The sequence below is a fragment of the Protopterus annectens genome, chromosome 2.part1 (assembly GCF_019279795.1).
Source record: "Protopterus annectens isolate FY-2018-M chromosome 2.part1, PAN1.0, whole genome shotgun sequence".
NCBI classification, from domain to species: Eukaryota; Metazoa; Chordata; order Ceratodontiformes; family Protopteridae; genus Protopterus; species Protopterus annectens.
Genome location: NC_056729.1, coordinates 941,739,647 through 941,762,424, shown reverse-complemented (window position 1 = coordinate 941,762,424; position 22,778 = coordinate 941,739,647). Strand labels below are relative to the sequence as shown.

Sequence of the window (22,778 nt, the reverse complement as noted above, 5' to 3'; positions counted from 1 at the left end):
CTGTTGGTCTTAGTTCTGTCCAGGTAGTAGCGCAGTTGTCTATGTACATCCAAGGTGTGTAGTAGCTTTTCCCCCCTGTTCTGAGGGTTAGGGAAGAACGTAGGCAGATGAATAGCTTGGTTCAAGGATACCCTGGATACCACCTTTGGCATGAAAGTAGGATTGGTTCTCAGAGACACCCTGTCCTGGTGAAAGATAAGGAAAGGCTGTACTGCCATTAATGCCTGTAACTCGGATACCCTTCTTGCTGAAGTGATTGCTAGAAGGAAGGCAGTCTTCCAAGATAAGAACTGTAAGTCTGCTGATGCTGCTGGTTCAAAAGGTGGAAGTGTTAATTTTTCCAGCACAAAATTGAGATCCCATGCAGGCAGAGGTGGTTTCCTTGGAGGTTTTACATTTTTGATCCCTCTTAAAAATTGCCTGAGAAGAGGTTGAGAGAAGATAGGAGGATCCATGTTGTACTCTGCTGAAATTGCTGAAGCATGAATCTTAATGGAAGAGTAGGACAGGCCATTGTGGAACAGTTCTGCTAAGTATTCTAGAATGTGTGCTAGGTTTGCAAGCATGACATCTGTTCCCTTTGATGCACTCCAAATGAGGAATCTTTTCCATTTGGCTGAGTATGTTTTCCTTGTGGAGGGTCTGCGAGCCTCCAGGATAATGTCCTTGACCCTCTGAGATAAAACAGGTTGGTTTTGTTTTATGCAATTTTCCAGGCAGTTAGTTGCAGCGTTTTCAAGTTTGGATGTAGGGTCTTGTAGTTGTTCTGTGTTAGAAGTAAAGGCCATAGAGGTAGAGGCCATGGGTCCGTCCGAGACATGCTTCTCAGTAGCGGGTACCAATGCTGCCTTGGCCAGTCTGGAGCTATCAGAATTACCTTTGGCTGTTCCTCCCTGATCTTCAGTAGAACTTTGTACATCAATGGGAGAGGTGGAAAGGCATAAAGTGTCAGTGCCTTCCAGCTGAAAGAAAGGGAATCCACTCTCCAGGCTTGTGGGTGGTATTCTCTTGAGCAGAATTTCTTCAGTTGGTGGTTGAGTGGGGAGGCGAACAGGTCTATCTCTGGCATTCCCCATTTCTTTGTTATGGTTTTGAAGATATCTGGATGCAGCATCCATTCGTGAGCATCCGTGGTAGTTCTGCTTAATTTGTCTGCGAATCTGGCCTGTAGTTGAATGTTGAGATTCAGGCCGAGGTTCCACAGTTCCATTGCCATCTGGCATAGAGGGTAGGAATGTGTGCCTCCCTGTTTGTTGATGTACCACATGACTGTGGTATTGTCCGTCCTTATCAGCAGGTGTCCTTGCTTGAGGAATGATTTGAATGCCTGTATTGCTTGTTTCACTGCCAGCATCTCCTTCAGATTTATGTGTAGTTTCAGCTGGTCTTGGGACCATAGGCCTTGGATACACTTGTCTGCCATGTGTGCTCCCAGCCTAGGTCTGAGGCGTCCATGGTGATGGTCTGCCTTGGTTGTGGTTTGTGGACAGGCAACCCTCTGTTGGTCTGGCAGGCCTAAGCCCACCACAGGAATTCTTTTTTCAGGCATGGAATGATTGGTATCATGGTCTCTAGACTGTGTTTGTGTTGAGACCATACATTCCTTAGGTACCATTGTAATTTTCTCATATGCAGTCTGGTATGTGGGATCAAGATTATGCAAGATGCCATGTAACCCAGGGCCTGCAGGACTTTCCTTGCAGTAAGCTGAGTTTGTCTTGTCAATGCCGTGAAGTAGACTGGAAGTTGTTTTTTTTTTCTTCTGTGAGAAAAGCCATCTGAGATATTGTGTCCAGTTCTGCACCCAAAAATGTTATCCTTTGGGATGGCACTAGTCTTGACTTCTGTATGTTGACTGTGTATCCCAATGCTTGCAGCAGCTGTATGACATAGGCCAAATCCTTTATTATTTTTGTCTTGTTGTCCGCTTGTATTAGGCAGTCGTCCAGGTATGGATAGATTTGAATTCCCTGAAGCCTGCAATGTGCAATTACTGATGCCAGGCATTTCGTGAATACTCTGGGCGCAGTAGATAAGCCAAAGGGCAATGCTGAGAATTGATAATGCTCTGATCCTGCAAGAAATCTGAGGTGTCTTCTGCAATCTGGTCGTATAGGGACATGCAGGTATGCCTCCTTGAGATCTAGAGTCACCAGCCAAGACTCCTTGCCCAACATGGGAAGAAGTTGCTGTAGGGTCAGCATCTTGAATTTTGGTACAATGAGATATGTGTTCAGTGTGGACAAATCGAGAATAGGCCTCCATTGAGTTTCTTTTCTTGGTACAAGGAATAGTCTGGAGTAAAATCCTTGGCCTTGTTCCTTTGATGGTACCTTTTCTATTGCTCTCATCCGTAGTAAGTTGATGACTTGCTTTAGAGCCTGTGACTTCTGGCTTGGCGGAAGGTTTGGCATTCCTTTCTTTTTTGGTAAAGTGTGGAAGTGAAACCTGTAACCTTTGTCTATTGTTTGCAAAGTCCATTTGTCTCCTGTAATGCAATGCCAGTTTTTTGAAAATAAAGCTAATTTTCCACCCAAGGGTGCTTCCAATTGTTCCCTGGTAGGCGGAATCAGAGCCAAGTCATTGTGTCTGTCCAGTGGAAGTGGTTGCAGTCGCAGCTGTAGAGGTACTCCTCTGGTTGTCAGGTTGCCACTGACGGCCCCTGTAGGCACCCCTTGATTGATCTCTGCCTCTTGGGCATTTATTTCTGCCTCTTTGTGCTATGGAGGTGTTTGGAAAGGACCAATTCTTTGAAGGCCAATTTCTACTGAACCTCGGAGGTTGGACCTGCAAAAAATCCTTGACTGTTTGCACAGATTTTGCTTTTTCCTCCACTTTCTTTAGAACCTCCTGTGCAGGGGAGCCAAATAAACTTTGTTTTTCCATAGCAGCATCTAGTAGTTTAGACTTAACATGGTCTGGCAAGGATTGCTCTTTTAGCCAGGCATGCCTTCGAATCACTGCTCCAGTCATAGCTGATCTAAATGAAGCCTTCAGTGCATCATAGCCACATTTTAAAAAATGATTACTGACCTGCTGAGAATTGTGTACCAACTCCTGAAGGGACTTATGGTCTAAAGGTTCAGGAGAAGAAAGCTTTTTATTCAGCTGATCTAACAAAAAGTCCTGGTACTGTATCATGTGAAATTGACAGTTTAAAGCCCTGGCAGAAAGAGTAGCAGATGTATAAACCTTTTTACCCCATCTCTCTAATGTTCTTGATTCTCTTTCAGAGGGGAGGGGGGTTTTGGCAGCTGCAACACCCTTAGGGCTCTGAAAAATGGTTTCTGGGTCTGCAGCATGGGCCTTGTACAAGTGGAAATGAGAATCCAGGACCCTGTAATATCTGTCAGGTTTGGCAGGGGCCGGGGGAAGAGAATCAGGGGCTGAACATGCATCACTGTATGCATCATCAACAACTGATAGTACAGGTGGTATGGCTAAAGGTCTATGCTGTGGTAAATATAAAAAAGTCCTTAGCCTTTTTCTAGAATCAGAAAAATCCTGACCCTGCCATTGGAAATGTTCCCTCATTGAATGAAGAGTTACCCCAAATGAAAATTCCTCTGGGGGAGAGGCAGAGGGAATGGAGTCTTCTGCATCCGAATCCTCATAAGGTGAGTATGGACCTTCCTGATGGTCAGGTAAATCTGATCCATCCGAGGAGTAGTCAGAGGAAACAGGTTCAGGGGGTTCAGTCCTAGGCCTTTTTTCAGGAGGGGGTTGTGAGGCCCTGTCTGGTTGAGGTTGGGATCCCCTGATTAAAGAAATGAGGTCCTCAGCAAGGCTGAGAATCTGAGAACTTGAGGAAGGTCTGTGAGGAGCTTTTGTAGGTAGGGCCTTGGAAAGTTTAGCTGCTTTAGCCCTGGAGAAGGCCTTAATAGACATAGAAGCAGGGGGTCTAGCTGCCCCATGTGCAGGAGTAGAAATGTCCAACGGGATGGTGTCGGACAAATCTTGAGTGCCTGCTTCTTCGGTTGGAATTTCTGTAGCAGACTCAGCCGGGGCCTCTGAGGCCTCGGTTGTCGGAGGTATGTTAGCGGCCGAAGGGAGGACCGAGGACTCGGTTTCAGCCGAAACTGAGACACTCGCGGTAGGCCTAACCGTGGTTTCAGCTGAAACCGCGGGCCGCGAGTGTCGGTCCTTTTCCTTGCGCATTTTAGCTAAATGTGTAGTTGGAATCTCCGACGGCATTTTATATGCAAAGGTTGAACCAAAAAACTCTTCTGCAAACTCCAACCGACGTCTAAGTGTCCGTCGGTTGAAGGAGGCACAGGCTAAACAAGCTGATACGTCGTGGTCTGGGCCTAAGCAGGGAAGGCAATAAGAGTGGAAATCCTTGTGAGGTATTTGTTTCCCACAAGTTAAACAATTATTTATTTTGTCTGACATCGGCTGAGGCAAGAAAGAGTCCCCAACGGGGTACTTAGCTTTTTTAGAAGTCTTCGGTAGCTGAAATCTCTGGATCTGACCGACCGGCACTTGCGAACAGCTTCTGCTTCAGGCACTGTGCGGCAAGAAAGACTGGGGAAAATGGCGTCGGCTGATGCCTTTATACCCCAGGAGCTATGACGTCGGGTGAAGTGCGACATCAGCCGAGGCCAGACCCAGACTTTGGAATCGGGCCGACCGAGGGCTGCCTGAGGCAGGACAACCCATATGTTATGACTGCAGATGCATCCTTGAAGGACATTGGTGTTTGGCTTAATGCATAGGGATTCCATACTGGTTAGGCAGGAGCTGTGGGATGAGAAGGACAGAGACAGGTTGATATAGTAACCAATGATATGATAAGAAGGGGGGTGATGATAGTAAGTTGTCACAGAGAAGGCCCATTCCATTTACATGTCTAACAAGTCAACTAGTTGTGGATTCATTCCAGGTCATCAGCAACTCAAGTAGTTTCACTATCTTTGCTGAGTCTATCAGGCCAGCTCCCTATGTTCTACAATGCAGCAAATCACCCCGATTCCTCCTTTGCAGGACTCTGCCTCCTCCACACCCCAATTAACCATACAAACCAACTCCAACGTTGCACTAAGATGAGGATGGGGAGGAAACAGGGGGTTGACCTGACAGCTTTTCTTAGAGTTGAGCATCTGCTCCTTTGAGACTCTGTGAACTGAGGAACAGCCTAAGTGAGTTTAAGGAAGACATAGTTTCTTGAGGAAAGGAGAGCTAGAACTTAATGCAAATCTCTCCTCTGTCTAGTTCCTCCCAGAGGTAAATTAAAGTTGGCACCTGAGATTACTGTATACTGTATGCAAACATCTGGTAGTACTGGATACTGTTCAAAGTACTGAATAACATTTAAAAAACTAGTATGAAGACATGAAGACATATGATCATGCAGTACTTACCTGAAAAAACACAATCACAAAAGTACTTACCTGAAAAAACACAATCACAAACTTTGCTCCCTTCTGCTGCAGCTCCATTAAGCAGCATTCAATCAAGTAAAAGAAATATAGATTCTGTCCATCACAAAAAGTTATGTCATCTATGTACTCCACCATTAATGAATCTCCATCTATTACAAAGAATTCGGACTCCACAAAGTCATGCAGTAGGCTGGCATACCTTCAGTAAACAAGACAAAATGGAAACATAAAAAGAATCTTAAATCAATAAGCACTTGACGTATATTTATTGGTCACGTTGGTTAGAGACAGATAATCAGAGATATTAACAGAGAAAAAGAGAGTAATGTTTATTCCAATCAGAAAATGTAGTAAACATGTAACTCTTCAATGCAAATGTTACTCTGTGAAAGCAGAAAGTACAGCTGTTTACATAAACTTATCATAACAGTAGATTTTCTATTAAATCACTGCTGCAGTAGCATACTCTATTTGGGTTACAGCTTGTGAAGGCTATGACCAACTAGCCAGCTTTTCAAAGCTTAATGGCACCTTCCATGCATCCTAACTCAATTGTTCAAGAAAAACTCCATACAAAATGAAGTCAGAGCACAAAATAGCTCAGAACTTTCTTACCCCAAGAAGGGAGGCAAAAGCTCTGAAAAGAAAAATGCTAAGAGAGTAAAAATAAAACAAGATAAACTATACACACAAGGGTATATACATACATACTCTGGTAATACATAAAAAATCAAAGAAGGAGGCCAGAAGGAAGGTACAGCTACTGCCAACAGTGATCTATCAGAACATCGAGTTTTACAGTAAGTTTACTTACACAACTGTACCATGTTCAGCATTAGTTCACTGAAGCCATTCCAGTGGCATAGAGGGACAAAGTCCTAACTACATCCATAAGGCAACAAAAGAACCACGAAGAATACTAGAAAACTTGGCAGGAAATGCTGTACAACTGCTAATCGAACAGATGAAATTCTTTAATGGACAATCACAAATGAATAATTCCACAAACCAGGTTAAGCGCTTTCAACTGTCTAAAAACAGTCTTCATCAGAACAAGTAACAATATAAACTGTTAGTTTATATAGTATTTTGAAAACTTAATTAGTGAAAAGGCGCCAAAATATTTAAAGCAATATCATTCAAAGTCTTAAGTAATAAATACATTAATACTAACATATAAATATATCTCATATAAAAGGTTATACATTTTAAAACATTAATATATATATAAAAATATATATATAAAAAAATATATATGTAAAAAACGGCATATAATGAATCATTATGCAACCTAAATATGTTAAAATATTGTGTCTTGTAATTCAAAATATAAACTATTTGGAAGCATAAGGATAATTATACACACTATGATGAAGCGGTGTTAAAACATCTGAGACAATACTAAAAAAGGTTTAATGCTTATATAATCATTAAGACCAGGGAATCTAGTGGCATCTGTAATAATTTGCCACTTGCATTCTAATAATGCTAAATACATTTTCCAATTCCCCCCAAATAAAGAACTGGCAACCTGATCTATAATGGCAAAAGTAAACAGATGATCAATGCCTTGTTCTTGAATATGTCTAAATAAAGCGTTGTTTTATCTTGTTTTTGTATCTTGTAATCTTTCTTTCTTTCTTTCGGCTTTTCCCGGTTAGGGGTCGCCACAGCGGAACTCCGGTCCGCTAATGATTGGCAGTTGATTTTTACGTACCGGCTTGCCAGGCCTGACGCACAACCTTCAACAAAGGTACGCCCATTCACGCATGTCTCCACACAGAAGATGCTCTAGCTGAGAATCGAACCGGACAGCATCTTACAGTGAGGAGACAAGGCTACCGCAGCACCACCACCGCGGGTATTTGTATCTTGTAATAATGTTCATAAATTCGCTAGTTTAATTGTCGCTCGGTTTTCCCTATGTAGTATGCAGGACAAGAGTTGCAGGTAGCAAGACCTTCCTAACGGTCAGTTATGTGGCATTAATGACTGTTCACGTTTTCCACAAGATTCGGTGGAGTTTTTACACAGAAACAGGCACACCTGCTTATCTCCAGCTAATGACTTTACTTTTGACTTCAGTTTCTGCCATACGTGGCAGGAAGCGGATCGCACAGGAGCTAGACCTAAGGTCAAACAACCAGCGAAAACTTATATTAACTACAAGCGGGCAGAGTTCGAGCATTCAAAAGGTACTGTGTCTCATAACACCAACTCTAGTCCATGTAATCCAAATAAGATTTTTAAACATCATGGATGTATGGGCATGAACTCTAATACTGTGAATAATCATGTCGATAGTTTATTTGAACAATTTCTAAGTAACAATTTTGATTTTGATAATGTTATAGGAGAGGAAAAAAATGGCAAAGCTAGATCTACTGGTTGTACATATGGTTCTTTAAAGGATATGATTAATGATTTTGGTAAGAAATTGTTACAAATTAAAAATACAAAAATTGACAATGCTTATTTATCAAAATGTCTAAATATCAAAATAGTGCCAAAAGGTTTAAGATTTTTTAAATCACCATTGGGTGTAGACTATAAACTAGAAGTCACTAAAGAATTTAATCAATTATTTGACAACTTTGGGTTCCTTTATATAAAGTTATTAATTAAATTAAATGATAAAAAATTGATGTTATTGGTTAGTGAATTGGAAAGTATGAATGACACTATCCTTAAGCATACAGATTTCGAGTTGTGGAGAGAATTCTACAATAAACAGTTTACTATTGCAGAAAATAAAGCATATAGTATATATGAAAGGAAGAATAGGAATATACAACGTGACGCTGAGTTGTATGAGAATAATAGAGCCTATGAATGGCCTTCCGACAAAGAGCAAGTAAAAAGGAATAGAATTAACAGTTATAGAAACACGTCCAGGAGTATCAATAGAGAGGAAAATTTTCAGGGAGGCAGATTTTATCCAGCCCCCAAACAGCAGTACAAACAGTGGAACCACAAAGTGAGATAAACAAATTATCTAGTGTTAAACCATCCAGATCTACACACTCCACAGTTTTTGTAGACTCCTCACAGCCTATTGAGGTTATTAATATAAAGCAAGAAGCCAATTCACTATTTCCATACATTGATTTAATAGAGGAAGTGGAAGCACACGAGGAACAGAACCATATACTGAGTTCTTTTAATGGTTTTAATGTTTTCAACTATACTGATCAGGTTACTGATAGTGATTTTCTTCAGTTAATGAGTAGAGGTATGAAATTCATCCCTACTACAGGAATTAATTTAGTGGACACTATAAAAGAAATTAAGTTATACTGCAGAAGGCTGAACTTAGCCTTACAATTTGATAGATGTGATGTCAATTCTAATTCTAGCAGTTATTTTGATTTGAAGAAAAAAAGTTCAGATGTCCCTATTTCTAATCCACAAGTAACGGATTTTGAAAAATTGGTATGTAAAGATGTATATTGGTTACACAACGATATTAGGAAAGGCTACCAATATCCAGTACACCAGGATAATTTAACGAAAAACGAACGAGACTGTCTGAAAAAATTGATGTGTAATAAAGATATAAGAATTATGAAGCCTGATAAGGGGGGAGGTATTTTTGTTTACCATACATTTGATTACAATATGCAAATTCATAACCTCTTACATGAATCAGGCAACTATGAGATAGTCTCGGTTAGCCAAATTAATATTGGTCACAAAAGAATAGATTTAGCCTTGGAAGAATATCTTATTGACAACAGAATCACCAATGAGTTATATATGTTTTTGAAAACTGATTATCCCATCTTGGCCAAAATCGTAGGAATACCAAAGGTCCAAAAATCTGTACAAAATCCACCATTCAGACCTATTATTTCAGGTTCTAAATCTAAAACGTTCAATATAGGAGTAGTAATTGATCGATGGACAAAACATATTTATAATACTATTCCTCATCTAATGAAGGATTCTTGGAATTTCTTAGGTATGCTTACAAAGGACAGATGGAATGAAGGCTTATCCTTCATTACCATAGATGTCATCGATCTGTTTTCCAGCATACCCAAGGACATTGGACTTGAATACTTCAGTAATAGTCTCAGGAAACATTCTGGATACAGCTGGGACAAGATTTGTCTCATTACTGATATGATGTCCTTAGTCCTAGATCATAACTACATTGTATTTCAGGCAGAATTCTTTAGACAGACTAAAGGTGTGGCTATGTCTTGTGCCACCATATTCGCCAATTTAGTTATGCTTGAATGGGAATCTGAATTTTTATTTAAAAGCAAATATTACACAGATATAGTATTTTATGCCCGATTTTTAGATGATTTGTTTATTTTATGGAAGGGAAAACAAGAAACCATTAATGAATTCATACACTACATAAATGGGACAACCCAATTTTTAAAGTTTACTTACAACTATAGTGACAAAGGAATAGCCTACTTGGACACTTTTATAAGCCATACAGATGATGGATTTGCCTCTAGGATACTTAGAAAACCTACGTTTTCGAATGACTATATTGAATATAACAGCAATCATCCACCTTTCATGTTCAAAAATGTAGTTAAGGGCCAATGTATTAGAGCTGCCCGCATGCCCTCTTCGAAGGAGGTTATGGACATTGAGCTAAAATCTATTTACAATATGTTTTACAACAGGGGATATCCAGTCACCATGTTAAACGACACCATCAACTATGTCTCATCTCAATGGGGACATAAATACTTGGCTCTTTTAGGTAGGTACGAGCCCGGCTTAGGTGACCCACAGACAACGCGTGATAATCTTTCAAATAGGGATGCACATTACAACAGAGTTTGTGTATTAACTTACACTCCACATGTGAATTTTATTAAGGACATTATTTACAGATATTGGGATGTGATTACTTCCAACAATTATGGCACTAAGTTAGGAGCTCATCCATCTTTTGTGTACAAGACAGCACCAAACTTGAAGAGACTATTAGAAAAAACTATATCACACAATAAAGGGCAAGATATTACTAAGGGAACTACGAAGTGTGGTACATGTAATCAGTGTCAACGAATTAATGAAGCAGTTAGTGTTCAATTACATGATATTAATCGGACATATGTAAAGTGCAGGACTGGAAATTGTAACTCCAAGCAGGTTGTTTATCTTGCTACCTGCAACTCTTGTCCTGCATATTACATAGGAAAACCGAGCGACAATTAAAAAAGCAAATTTATGAACATTATTACAAGATACAAAAACAAGATAAAAACAATGCTTTATTTAGACATATTCATGAACAAGGCATTGATCATCTGTTTACTTTTGCCATTATAGATCAGGTTGCCAGTTCTTTATTTGGAGGGAATTGGAAAATGTATTTAGCATTATTAGAATGCAAGTGGCAAATTATTACAGATGCCACTAGATTCCCTGGTCTTAATGATTATATAAGCATTAAACCTTTTTTAGTATCGTCTTAGATGTTTTAACATCGCTTCATCATAGTGTATATGCTGTTTTTTATATTTGTTTTACCTTCTACTGCTTACCTAGAGCAAGCTTTAACTGTTTTCGTAGTTATTTACTGCATTTTTTATTATCTGCACTTAAAAGTACATTTTAGTCGAAATTAGTCTAATTCAAGTCGAAAAGTGTTTGTTTGCTGTTTAATTAATTGTTTGGCTGCCCACTAAAGTGTGCTAGCCTGTACTACTGACTTATTGCCTTTTCTGCATTTCTGTGTGTTTCTATTTAAAAACAAAAAAAAAAAAAATATTCCTTGTTTTCCTGCCTCTCCTAAACTAGTTAGACTAGTTTACAGGCCCTGCTGTATCCTGGGCTGTGTTGTAGTTCCTGTGTTGTCCATTGCCTTACTTGGATAGAAGGAAGTTTCTTAACTCACCAGTGGGAGTGGGGAGCCTTGAATAGCCTACCTGTCCTTGAGGGAAGTGACCTCAGCACAAGAAGCTGTAGTAATTGGTCATTTTGGACCATTTCTAGCTCTTTTGAAGTTCCCTGGTTAAAATCTGCCTCTGGCATTTTTTGAAGCCATATTGCTCAGACACAGCTCCACGTGGTCCTGTTGAGTCTTCCTGGCTACAGAGAACCAAAAAAAAGCGACTGCTTTCCTGATTAAGTATCCTGCTGTTTTTTATATTTGTTTTACCTTCTACTGCTTACCTAGAGCAAGCATTAACTGTTTTCATAGTTATTTACTGCATTTTTTATCTGCACTTAAAAGTACATTTTAGTCGACATTAGTCTAATTTAAGTCGAAAAGTGTTTGTTTGCTGTTTAATTTAATTGTTTGGCTGCCCACTAAAGTGTGCTAGCCTGTACTACTGACTTTTTGCCTTTTCTGCATTTAGCGCAAATTAGCGCGGAGTTGCCACTAGAGCACCATCGGGCAGCGCCGGTTAAACAAGGTTAAACTATTTCTGGCTCCGTAAAGTCTGCTTTTCATTTTTTCCCTTAGAACTGCTCTACTTGTAATCTAAACAGTCTATTCTCTATCTGTAAAGCTCAGCACTTGTTCCTAAAGCATTTTTTTTAGTCAGGTAAAGCACTTCTATATTATACAAAGTACTTCACTAGCTTAAAACCCCCTTGAGCACCCACTTCCCTATAGGTCCTTTCTGACTCAGTTACACAGCAAACTTTTTCATTTCTTTTAGCATGTCAAAGGGTCAGTTGCTAGCGTCCTCTCCTGCTCAGCTGGTGAATCTGGGAATATTGAGGCAATGTTACAATTGCCTCATGTACACAGACAACCCTCTCCTCCTCCCACAAAACACAAATACATGGGAGAGATGCAACTATATAGCCAAACTGGTGGCTGAGCTCTCTCAACTCAGGACTGGCAAAACCAGACAGGAGGAGAAGGTAACCACACACACCATAAACCCAGTCTCACATAGAACTATCACAACTACAAATCAAACACATAAACACACAAAGACATACTCGGAGGCACTGATCAAAAATCTACCAAAACAGCAGAGGCCTCCAAAGCAGACACCCAAACAACTGCCACCTCATGACATAACACAAGCAACACATAGATCACAAAGTCAGTGTGCAAATCAGTCACAGCCCTTAAGGCCAAACACAATGCCAGACACACTTGTCATAGGTGACTCCATAGTCAGACACACTGACGTCCCACTCACCAGACTGAACAAGGATAGGGTCACAGTAAGCTGCCTGTCTTGCGCTAGAATCCACCACATAACACAAGCACTCAAGTCACTCCACAGCAAGTACAAGTATGACTCAGTCATTGTCCATGCCGGTGTGAATGACCTGAGATGTACCTCCCTGGACTACATGAAAAGAGACATAGAGGAGCTCTCAGATTATGTAGCCCAGGCTGGTATGACCCTGACCCTGAGCAGTATCCTACCTTCACCAAGAATGATGCCACAATACAGAGACAAAATGATCAGTTTTAATAATTGGCTTAATTTCTGGTGTCACTCTAAGGGGATCCAATGTCTGTCTGCCTGGGATGACATGCTTGACAAGCCATGCTGCTTCGCAAGGGACGGCTTGCACCTGTCACCCCTGGGTTTCCGGATACTGGCAAAGGCTCTTGCCACCCCCATAGTGCCTTTTTTAGACAAGGCTCAAATTCTAAACCCACCGCCCTAGAAAACAATAATGGAAAAAAACTAAGGGTAATGCTGCTCAATGCCAGAAGTCTAAATCTCAAGATGCACGCCCTCGAAGCCCTCCTCAGTATGGAGAACATCGATGTCTGCACTGTGACTCAAACCTGGTTCAAGGCTCCTGAGAGCACCCCGGCACTATCAGGTTTTACCTCATATCATGCGTTCTGGCCCCAAAACCCGGACCGTACCACAAAAGGAGGGGGTGTATCCATATTCATCAAGGATACCCACACCTCCAGGCTGGTGGCAACGCATGAAGCATCAGAGACCATTCAGGTGCAATTAACCATAGGCAAAACTGCTCTACAGTTTGTAGCATGTTACAGGCCACCCTCTCAAACTCAGGAACCCCACACAGCCTTCCTGAAGACACTGGAGAGTATAAATGTCTCTCCAAACACCATCATATTGGGTGACTTCAACTACCCAAACATAGACTGGGAACATTACTCAAGCCCCAATACCCTAGCCCAAAGGTTCCTGGAGTTCATAAACTCAAATGCTATGGAACAACTTGTCACCATTCCCACAAGAGGTGAAAATATACTAGACCTGATCATCACAAACATGGGGACAATATGCTCCACACCGAAGTATATCCCTCATTGGTGAGATCAGACCATAAACTAATCTCACTGGAGATCCACATCCCGCCCCACCCCCAACAAAAAAGACCACAGTGAAGAACTTCTCAAAAGCCAACTTCACACTTCTTAAGACTGGTGTGGTATCCTTCAAGGCCCCTGAGCCAGTGGAAACCACAACCCACACTGCTGAATCCCTTACAAATGCTTTCTACGAGCACCTCCAGGATTGCATGGATCAAGCAATCCCAAATAAAATCAAGACCCTTTCCACCAAAGGCAAGCGCCCGATCTGGTGGACCCCAGCCATAAACAAACTTTACAACCAGAGGAGAAAGCTACTACAAGATAGAGCAAAATCCCTAAAAGGGAAGACATCTCTGATCAATACTAGTAAAAAACTACGATCACTCATAAAATCATCCAAGGCCAACTTTGAGAGAAAAATCGCCAAGGACTCAAAAGACAATCATAAGGCCTTCTTTAGCTATGTTAGAAACCTGGGTGGAAACTCCCAGATATGCTCAGAATTAGTCCAAAATGATACAAAAATCACTGAACCCACAGACATTGCAAATATACTGGCAGACAGGTTCAGTGCAAATTTCTCCCCTCCCTCCCCCCCAAAAGGAGAAATATCTATCCCAGCAGAGTGTAGCCTCCCAATCATCTCAAATGCCCAGGTGAGAGCTGCTCTCTCTAAAGCTAAAAATACAGCATCAATGGGACCGGATGGTGTCCCCAGCTGTGTGCTACATGAACTCAATGAGGAACTAAACCCACACATAAGGCTGCTGTTTAATCTTAGCCTTACCACAGGATATGTACCCAAAGAGTGGTGTACGGCAACTGTGGTCCCACTCCACAAAGGTGGTGCTTCTACGGACCCTGGTAATTACTGCCCCATAAGCTTAACAAGCCTGGTCTGCAAAGCTATGGAGAGGATCATAATGGAACTCATAAATAAAGACATAGGGGACCTACAGACATTGGATCCTACCCAATTTGGCTTTGTCAAGGGCAGATCATGCCTCTTGAACTTGGTCAACTTTTTTGAAACAGTCACCAAGGCCATTGATGAGGCTAAGGCAGTTCACACAGCCTACCTTGACCTTGCAAAAGCTTTCGACACAATACCCCACTCGGGTATCATAGAAAAGCTCACCAGCTTAAATGTAAACCCGTATGTCACAAGATGGGTTGCAAACTGGCTCAAGGACAGAACCCACAGGGTTAGAGTTGCTGGTGCCATGTCAGACTCCAAGCCGGTCACAAGCTGTGTCCCACAGGGCTCAGTCCTGGGCCCCCTCTTGTTCGGCATCTACTTTTCAGAAGTGCAGGCAAACATAGGAGGATTGTGGCTGACAAAGTTTGCAGATGACTGCAAACTGGGCGCCATAGTTGAAAATCCATCAGACAGAGATATCCTTCAGAGAGGTCTCATAGAAACAGATAACTGGTGCCAGAGCCATGGCCTTAAGCTAAACGCCAAAAAATGTATAGTCATATCCTTTGGTAAAAACAAGGTAACCCCAAGTTACCACATAGGTGGCAATCCATTAAGCACAGAAGAGGTTATCAGGGACCTGGGGATCCAAGTTGACAGTAACCCTTCTTTTGACACTCACATTGCCAAAGTGGTTAGGTGGACCTTCTACATTGCCCACCTGATTATGAAGGGATTTACATCCAGATCAAGGGAGGTCATTGTTCCCCTGTACTCTTCACTTATCAGACCAATGATTGAGTACAATGCCCCATTCGGAATGTATCTTACCTGACACCTGCAGCAATTGGAAAGACCCCAAAAGTTCCTCACCAAAAGGATAAAGGGGCTCAAAAATATGTCATATGCTGCCCGACTGAAGAAACTCCAGCTCTATTCAGTCGCATACCGTCTGCTCAGAGGTGACCTGTGCCTGACATACAAGGCCATGTCCAACCCGGAATTAATGGACATGCTCCACCTCAAAAAATCCAAATCCACCAGAGCCACAAGAGCAAGAGACTTAAACCTCAACATGGATATATAAATAGGACGTGCTGGAGGGACAGATTCATCACCCAGAGACTCCCTATGCTGTGTAACAGAATCCCAGTCCATGTGAGACAGAGCACCTTGCTGGCTCTGTTCAAGAAGAATCTTGACCAGTGGATGGGAGATCGTAGGTTTACCCCGGGGATCATCTCTGTATCACTGCTGGACAGAGGCACGGCAAACTAATGGGTATAGTATTCTTCAACCTAAGGGGTGGTGAAAGCCACACAACTCTGGCTAGGCTTATAAATGCCCTAGGGCAGATAGCCTAGTATGAACCTATGAACCTATGAACCTATATAATTATCCTTATGCATCCAAATAGTTTATATTTTGAATTACAAGGCACAATATTTTAACATATTTAGGTTGCATAATGATTCATTATATGCCGTTTTTTTACATATATATTTTTTTACATATATATTTTTATATATATATATTAATGTTTTAAAATGTATAACCTTTTATATGAGATATATTTATATGTTAGTATTAATGTATTTATTACTTAAGACTTTGAATGATATTGCTTTAAATATTTTGGCGCCTTTTCACTAATTAAGTTTTCAAAATATTATATAAACTAACAGTTTCTGTTGTTACTTGTTCTGATGAAGACTGTTTTTAGACAGTTGGAAGCACTTAACCTGGTTTGTGGACTTATTCATTTGTGATTGTCCATTAAAGAATTTCATCTAACTACATCCATGTTGACCCAGGTTTGAATATCACCTCAGGTGACTGACTGAGGGGTAGTGAGGGGAGGGAAGGAGGGGTGGAAGTACAGCTAGAGGGACCACATTCATCAGAAATGCTTCTTGAGGGGAGATGTGGTCCACAGAGAGGAGTAGTCCTGGATGTGCTGACAAATGTAGGGATTGGGGTAAGGGAAATAAAAATAGGTCATAACCCTCTCAGCAAGCAGAGCAATTGTTGGCACCACACCACCTAGGATGCCCTTAGGGTCCATGCTTGCCCCAACTCTCTTGAAACAGTTCGGGGGTGGAAGGAGGAGCAGGTACACTCAGTGATGGACGGAGATACTAGGTTGGCTGGAGAGAATGACACAGGGTGGAAGGGAGAAAAAAGAATGAGATCACCATAGCTTAACAAGATAAAGAAAGAAGAAAGTAGATTAACAATCCAGGAGCCCCTGGAAAATGGTCCTAGTAAAGCCTGTTCTGGGCCTATAGAAGGAATTCAGTTTGTAATGCTTTCTAAACGCATGTGCAGGGGACCAGGTTGCAGCCTCTAGAATACATCTAAGTCTATCTCTTCCCAAAAAGCCAAAAATGTAGTCAAAGCTCTGGAAGAGTGAAACCTAACCCTGCTAGGAATTGGTTTGTTAAGGTGAGAATAACAAAAACAAATACTATGAGAAAACCATCTACCTAGGTTAAGCCTGAAACTGGTCAATACTGATCAGTACACTACTCCAGTAAGCAAATAAAAATACAAATAAAATAAAGGAAATCTTGAAACCACTTGCTTACTTTGTCACTGTATTTGTTCTTTTCTCTTACTTTCATATGAGTCTCATCAGCTTTCCTAAAGGACTGAGTTCTGTCCAAGTAGTATCTCAGCCACATACAAGCATCCAGACTAAACAGAGTTTTTCCTCCCCTGTGTTTAGGTTCTGGAGGGAAGACAGGGAGTTTAGCAGATTGGCTCAAGCTAAACTCTGAAACCACTTTAGGCATAAAAGAATACTTTGTTCTCAAATAAGCTATATCCACATGGAAACTAAAGTAAAACTGACTGCAAAAGAGCGTGTAATTGTATCTATCTATCTATCTATCTATCTATCTATCTATCTATCTAAATCTATCTATCTATCTATCTATCTATCTATCTATCTATCTATCTGTCTATCGATCTATCTATCTATCTATCTATCTATCTATCTATCTATCCTATGTTGACCAAGTTAGTCAAACTCAGCTAATGGCCTCTTTTCAGGGGTGACCTGAGGTAGAATTTATAATACTACAAAAAATGTGTCCAGGCTGTCAGGGAATTTTTCCTATTCATCATTGTTATGAGTGGAACCCATTTGGGAAGAGCACTTCTTGTTTCTGTTCAAGGTGCAGAGGTAACCAAGAGAAACAGGGAGGCAATCGGAGAGTGAAAGAGATGATGGATTGGTGAAATGGAGGAGAAATCAAATAGTGAGACCAAAGAATATGTGCAGGATTCTGAGGAGATGTTTCAAAGAAAACTGTTTAATGCAGACCAGTCAGCAAAATATGGATGCATAATTACAACCCTCCAGTAGGGAGGGTTCATAGGTTCATAGGTAGATACTAGGCTATCTGCCCTAGGGCATTTATAAGCCTAGCCAGAGTGTATTTGGCTTCCGCCTCTCTATTAGATTAGCCTACTGTGCCTCTGTAAAGTAGGTCACAGAAGGTACCCTTTTAAGATTAGTTTACTGTGCCTCTGTCTAGCAGGGACACAGAAGAGATCCCAGGGGTGAATTTGCGATTTCCCATCCACGCGTCCAGATTTTGCTTGAAGAGGGTCAGCGAGGGGCTCTGTCTAACATGAACTGGGATTCTATTCCAGAGTGAGGGGAGCCTCTGGGAAATGAATCTGTCCCTCTAGCATATCCTATTTATTTTTGTGCTGAGGTTTAGGTCCCTGGAGTGTGTAGCTCTAAGGGACTTGGATTTTTTGAGGTGCAGCATGTCCATTAATTCTGGGTTTGACATGGCTTTGTATGTCAGGCATAGATCGCCTCTGAGTAGGCAGTAAGCAACTGAGTAGAGCTGGAGTTTCTTTAGTCAAGCTGCATACGACATCTGTTTGTAGCCCATGATCCTCTTGGTGAGGTACTTTTGGGGTCTCTCCAGTTGCTGCAGGTGTTGGGTAAGGTACATCTCAAAAGAGGCATTGTATTCAATTATGGGCCTGATGAGTGACGTGTAGAGGGGCACAATGACCTCTCTTGATCTAGATGCGAACCCTTTCATGATAAGGTGGGCTATATAGAACGTCTTTCTAACCACTTTGGCAACATGATTATCAAAGGAAAGTTTACTATCTACGTTGGTCCCCAAATCTCTAATTACTTCTTCCATACTTAATGGATTACCACCTATGTGGTAATTTGTGGGCACCTTGTTTTTCCCAAAGGGGATGACTATGCACCTTTTAGCATTTAGCTTGAGGCCGTGGCTCTGGCACCAAGCATCCGTCTCTGTGAGACCCTTTTGGAGGATGCTTGTGTCAGCTAGAGATTCGATTATGGCCCCCAGTTTGCAGTTATCTGCGAACTTTGTCAGCCATAATCCCCCCAAGTTAGCCTGAACCTCAGAGAAGAATATACCAAACAAGAGAGGTCCCAGAACTGAGCCCTGTGGGATGCCACTTGTAACTGGTTTGGATTCGGACATGGCACCTGCGATTCTGACCATGTGGGTTCTATCTCTGAGCCAGTTTGCAAACCATCTTGTTATATAGGGGTTGATATTTAAGCTGGTTAGCTTATTTATGATGCCCGAGTGGGGTATTGTGGGATGATTTACTTAAAGAAATGGTAGTGCACAGTGAATCAGAAAAATGTGGAGATGTTTCTTGGGGGGCATTATGGAGAAAATACAAAAGAAAGATCCAACGACAATCCTGAAGAACAGTGGCGAGATGGAAAAGAAAGCACATGCAGAGAAAGTAAAAGAAGACAGAAGGGGAGTAGCAGAAAAGAGGGTAGAAGAAAAATAGAAGCATGTGGTCAGGATTCAAAGTAAATAAGACAAAAAACTGGACATGTATGAAGTGCAGGGCAATTTAATAGCTCCTTTGGGTGTAAAAGCACATGAGATAAGAGCATTTACTCTCAATAACAAAGAAATATTTTGTGACATTACACTTCAGACTTTTTTTTTTCCCAATGGAAATATTTCTCAGACAATATGAATTAAAGAAAGACTGTAACCCAAGGCATCTTTATGCAATAAAAGCATTTAACCAGGAAACAAAAATAAAATTTGTGTATGATTTGAACAGAGGTGGAAAGAGAGACTTTGAAAGAACATATGAAAATGTTAAGTTGAAGTACTGGACATTGCAAAAATTTATGACAAAAGAGGTTTATGGACTGGTGGCTGGGATTGTAATTCTGTGTTAAAATAGAAAATAAAAATGAAATGTATACCAAGCACGACAAATGTGGAGGGGGAATGGGGTGTTGTAAAATAATGGAGACAACCTAAAACAGGTTTTTTGTGGAAAGGAAGGACATTTAATAAGCAACTGTGACAACAGAAAATGTTATATTTGTGGGCAAATGGGACCTGATGCAAATAAATGTGAATGGAAATGTTATAAATTTAACAGATGGACTGCAAAAGTGAAAATAAGAGTAAGGAAAAAAAAAGAGAAGAAAATGAACACAGAGAAGAAATTTTAGAAGTAGTAGAAATAGAAGAAAACATAGATGAGAAAACCAATACTAAAGAGGACACATAAGAAGGTTCTGAAATAAATGATGAAGAAGACAAATTGGGAGGTAGTAAAAGAAAACAAAATAATTCTATTGGCAATTGGGTAAAGGAAAGAAAAATAAACCTTTAGTTGAAACAGGATTTTTTGATCATCTTGCAATATGGCTACAGATAAAGAATGCAAGGAATATATGAAAAATAGGCAAAGGAACAAAAAGGATTAATGAGAAAGTATGGAAGAAAGAAGGAAAGAGATTAGTAATGCAGTTATGGAAAGCTCATATTACTAGAATTGGTTGGAATGGTGGATATTTAAGGAAAAACATAAAAAATATCTATTTTTTACAGTGGCAATATGATGTGAGAAAGGTAGAGAAAGAAAAATCTGAAAGAACATATAACAATGCACTGGAAATTTTAGAAAATAATCATAGAAAGTACTGTGACAAAGAAAAGAATTGCATGAAAGAAATCAAGAAAAAAAATAAGAATTGTTATATAAGTCAATATACTTTTTAAAGGAAAAAGAGAAATATCAATTACTTAAGCAGATTAGAAAACAAAGATGGCAGTGTAATGGCAGAAATAAAAAAATGTAAAAGGAAAAATAGGAAGAACTTAGGAAAAGATTATGAGCAGTGTAGTACAATATGTACAAGAAATGTTTATAAAGAAAAAAGAAGGTAGTGAAAAAACATGGAAAGTTAACAGAAAAAGAGAAAAAAAAGAGCTGGAAAAGGAGATTTCTTTAAATGAGTGAGATAAAGTATCAGGACAAGTAAATATAGATTTGGTTACAGGCCCAGACAGAAGAGGGTATGAAATATGTAAGAATTTAAGGGATTTGCAAACAAAATATTTATTTAATGATTTTGAATGAAAGGTTAAATGATGGTTTTATGTATAAATGATTATGTAGTGGAACACTTAAATTCATATGGAAGAAGGAAGCCAGAAGGCAATTAAAAATGTGAGACAGATAGTACTGAATAATAGTGATTATAAGATTTTATGAAAACAAAAAAGAGATTTGAAACTAAAATAGAAAATATTATGGAATATGGCATATATAGTATAAAGGGGAAGGGCTGTCAAGAATTATTAGTGATACAGAAATTGTGGATGGCATTATGAACAGAAAAGAAGAAGCAAAAACCATGATAGAAGACCTTAAAAAGGCATATGGCACAACAGGAAATGAAACCTTATGGGCAATAATGAAAGAATACAATATAAGGGGGAAATGAGGAAATTATATATGTCAGCTTGTAGTAATAGTAATAAAGTAAAAATACTTGTTAATGGCTGGTTAAGCCAAGAGGTACATATAAAGATTGGTGTAAGACTGGGCTGTCCAATAAGTTGTATACTCTTTGCTTTAGTCATGAATGTGACAACATGTGAAATAAATTGCAAAATGCAGGAGGTGGGGTATATAACAAATGAAGGATTAAGAATTCCAGTTCTGTTAACAGATGCAGATGAGATTATAATAATTGCAAAAAAAAACAAAATGTGGATGAAAGAAGCAATAATTTGCACAAGTGAGTGTCTAGAGATGATAAGGTTGGCTTTAAATAAAGAGAAAAAAAAGGTTTAGGTGATGTAGTAAAGACGAGGGTATATATTTTACCACAAATGAACTTTCTGTGTTAGGTATAAAATTTGGGAAAAAAGATGGAAGTAGAATTCAATGGGAATAAAAAAACAAAAGGAGAAATAAAAGAAAGCCATCTTTTCTGGAGAACATATACATTATCCTTCAGATAAAATGTTTATTTTATAAATTCAGTGATACGGGGGGGAATGGCATGCTTAGCAAGTGTAATTATGCTGCCAACAGTATTTGAAAAGGAATTATTGCAGACAATTTTTTTCATTTATATAGGGTTCTAGACTAAACCAAGGAAAAAGAGATGTTTTGTATGTAAATAAAGAGGAAGGAGGTTTAGGGTTAGTTAACTCAGTGGTATATGCCACTCATTAAATTTGCACAAAGTGTTAAAGTGCATTAATTAAAAAGATGAGAGATTAGTAAAAAAAAACTGTATAAATATAAATATGATAAATTTTGGGGTATGGTAAAAAAGAGTAAAAGAGAAACAGAGTATGTAAATCAAGAAATAAAATATCAAGAAAAAATATTTTTGTGGAAAATAAAAACTGAAGATATAGAAAAAATAGGAAGGTATGGTATAATAATGTAACGATAAAACCTTACTATGTAAAGCCATGAGAAAATCTATGATGAAATAATTAAAGCTATAAAAATAAGTAATTGGTATAATCCAAAAGTAGAACATCAAGATTTTTGTGGAGACTGGTAATAGATACATTGTCAGTAAAAGGAAATATGCCATATAAAAAGAAAAATGAGAAAATATGTTTATATTGTCAAGAAGAAGAAACTATGGGACATGTACTTTTGAAATGTTACAGAGTAAAAATGTTATGGGGAAAACTATGTAAAGAAGATTTTTTTTTCAAAGATATAAAAGAAGTGGATAAAATAAACATGGATATGATTAAATATGGATATTATAAGAACATAAGGAAATAATACATTAAAAGAATAGATGTAAAGTTATTTTATGTTATATGAATTATATGGAATGAAAGAATACACAAAATTATGTTTAATAGTAACTGGATTTTAGCAACAATATTAAGTAAAATCAGATGGTGGTTAT

General features: G+C 39.5%; 1 protein-coding gene across 1 annotated transcript in view; it reads right to left on the bottom strand.

Moving 5' to 3' along the window:
• LOC122794922 (probable ATP-dependent RNA helicase DDX60) overlaps positions 1–22,778 on the bottom strand; it is a 2,165,155-nt gene that overhangs the window by 1,907,569 nt on the left and 234,808 nt on the right. The window contains exon 3 of the mRNA XM_044063515.1: positions 5,391–5,580. Within this exon, the coding sequence (XP_043919450.1) occupies positions 5,391–5,580 (190 nt within the window). The remainder of the gene's footprint in view (positions 1–5,390; positions 5,581–22,778) is intronic.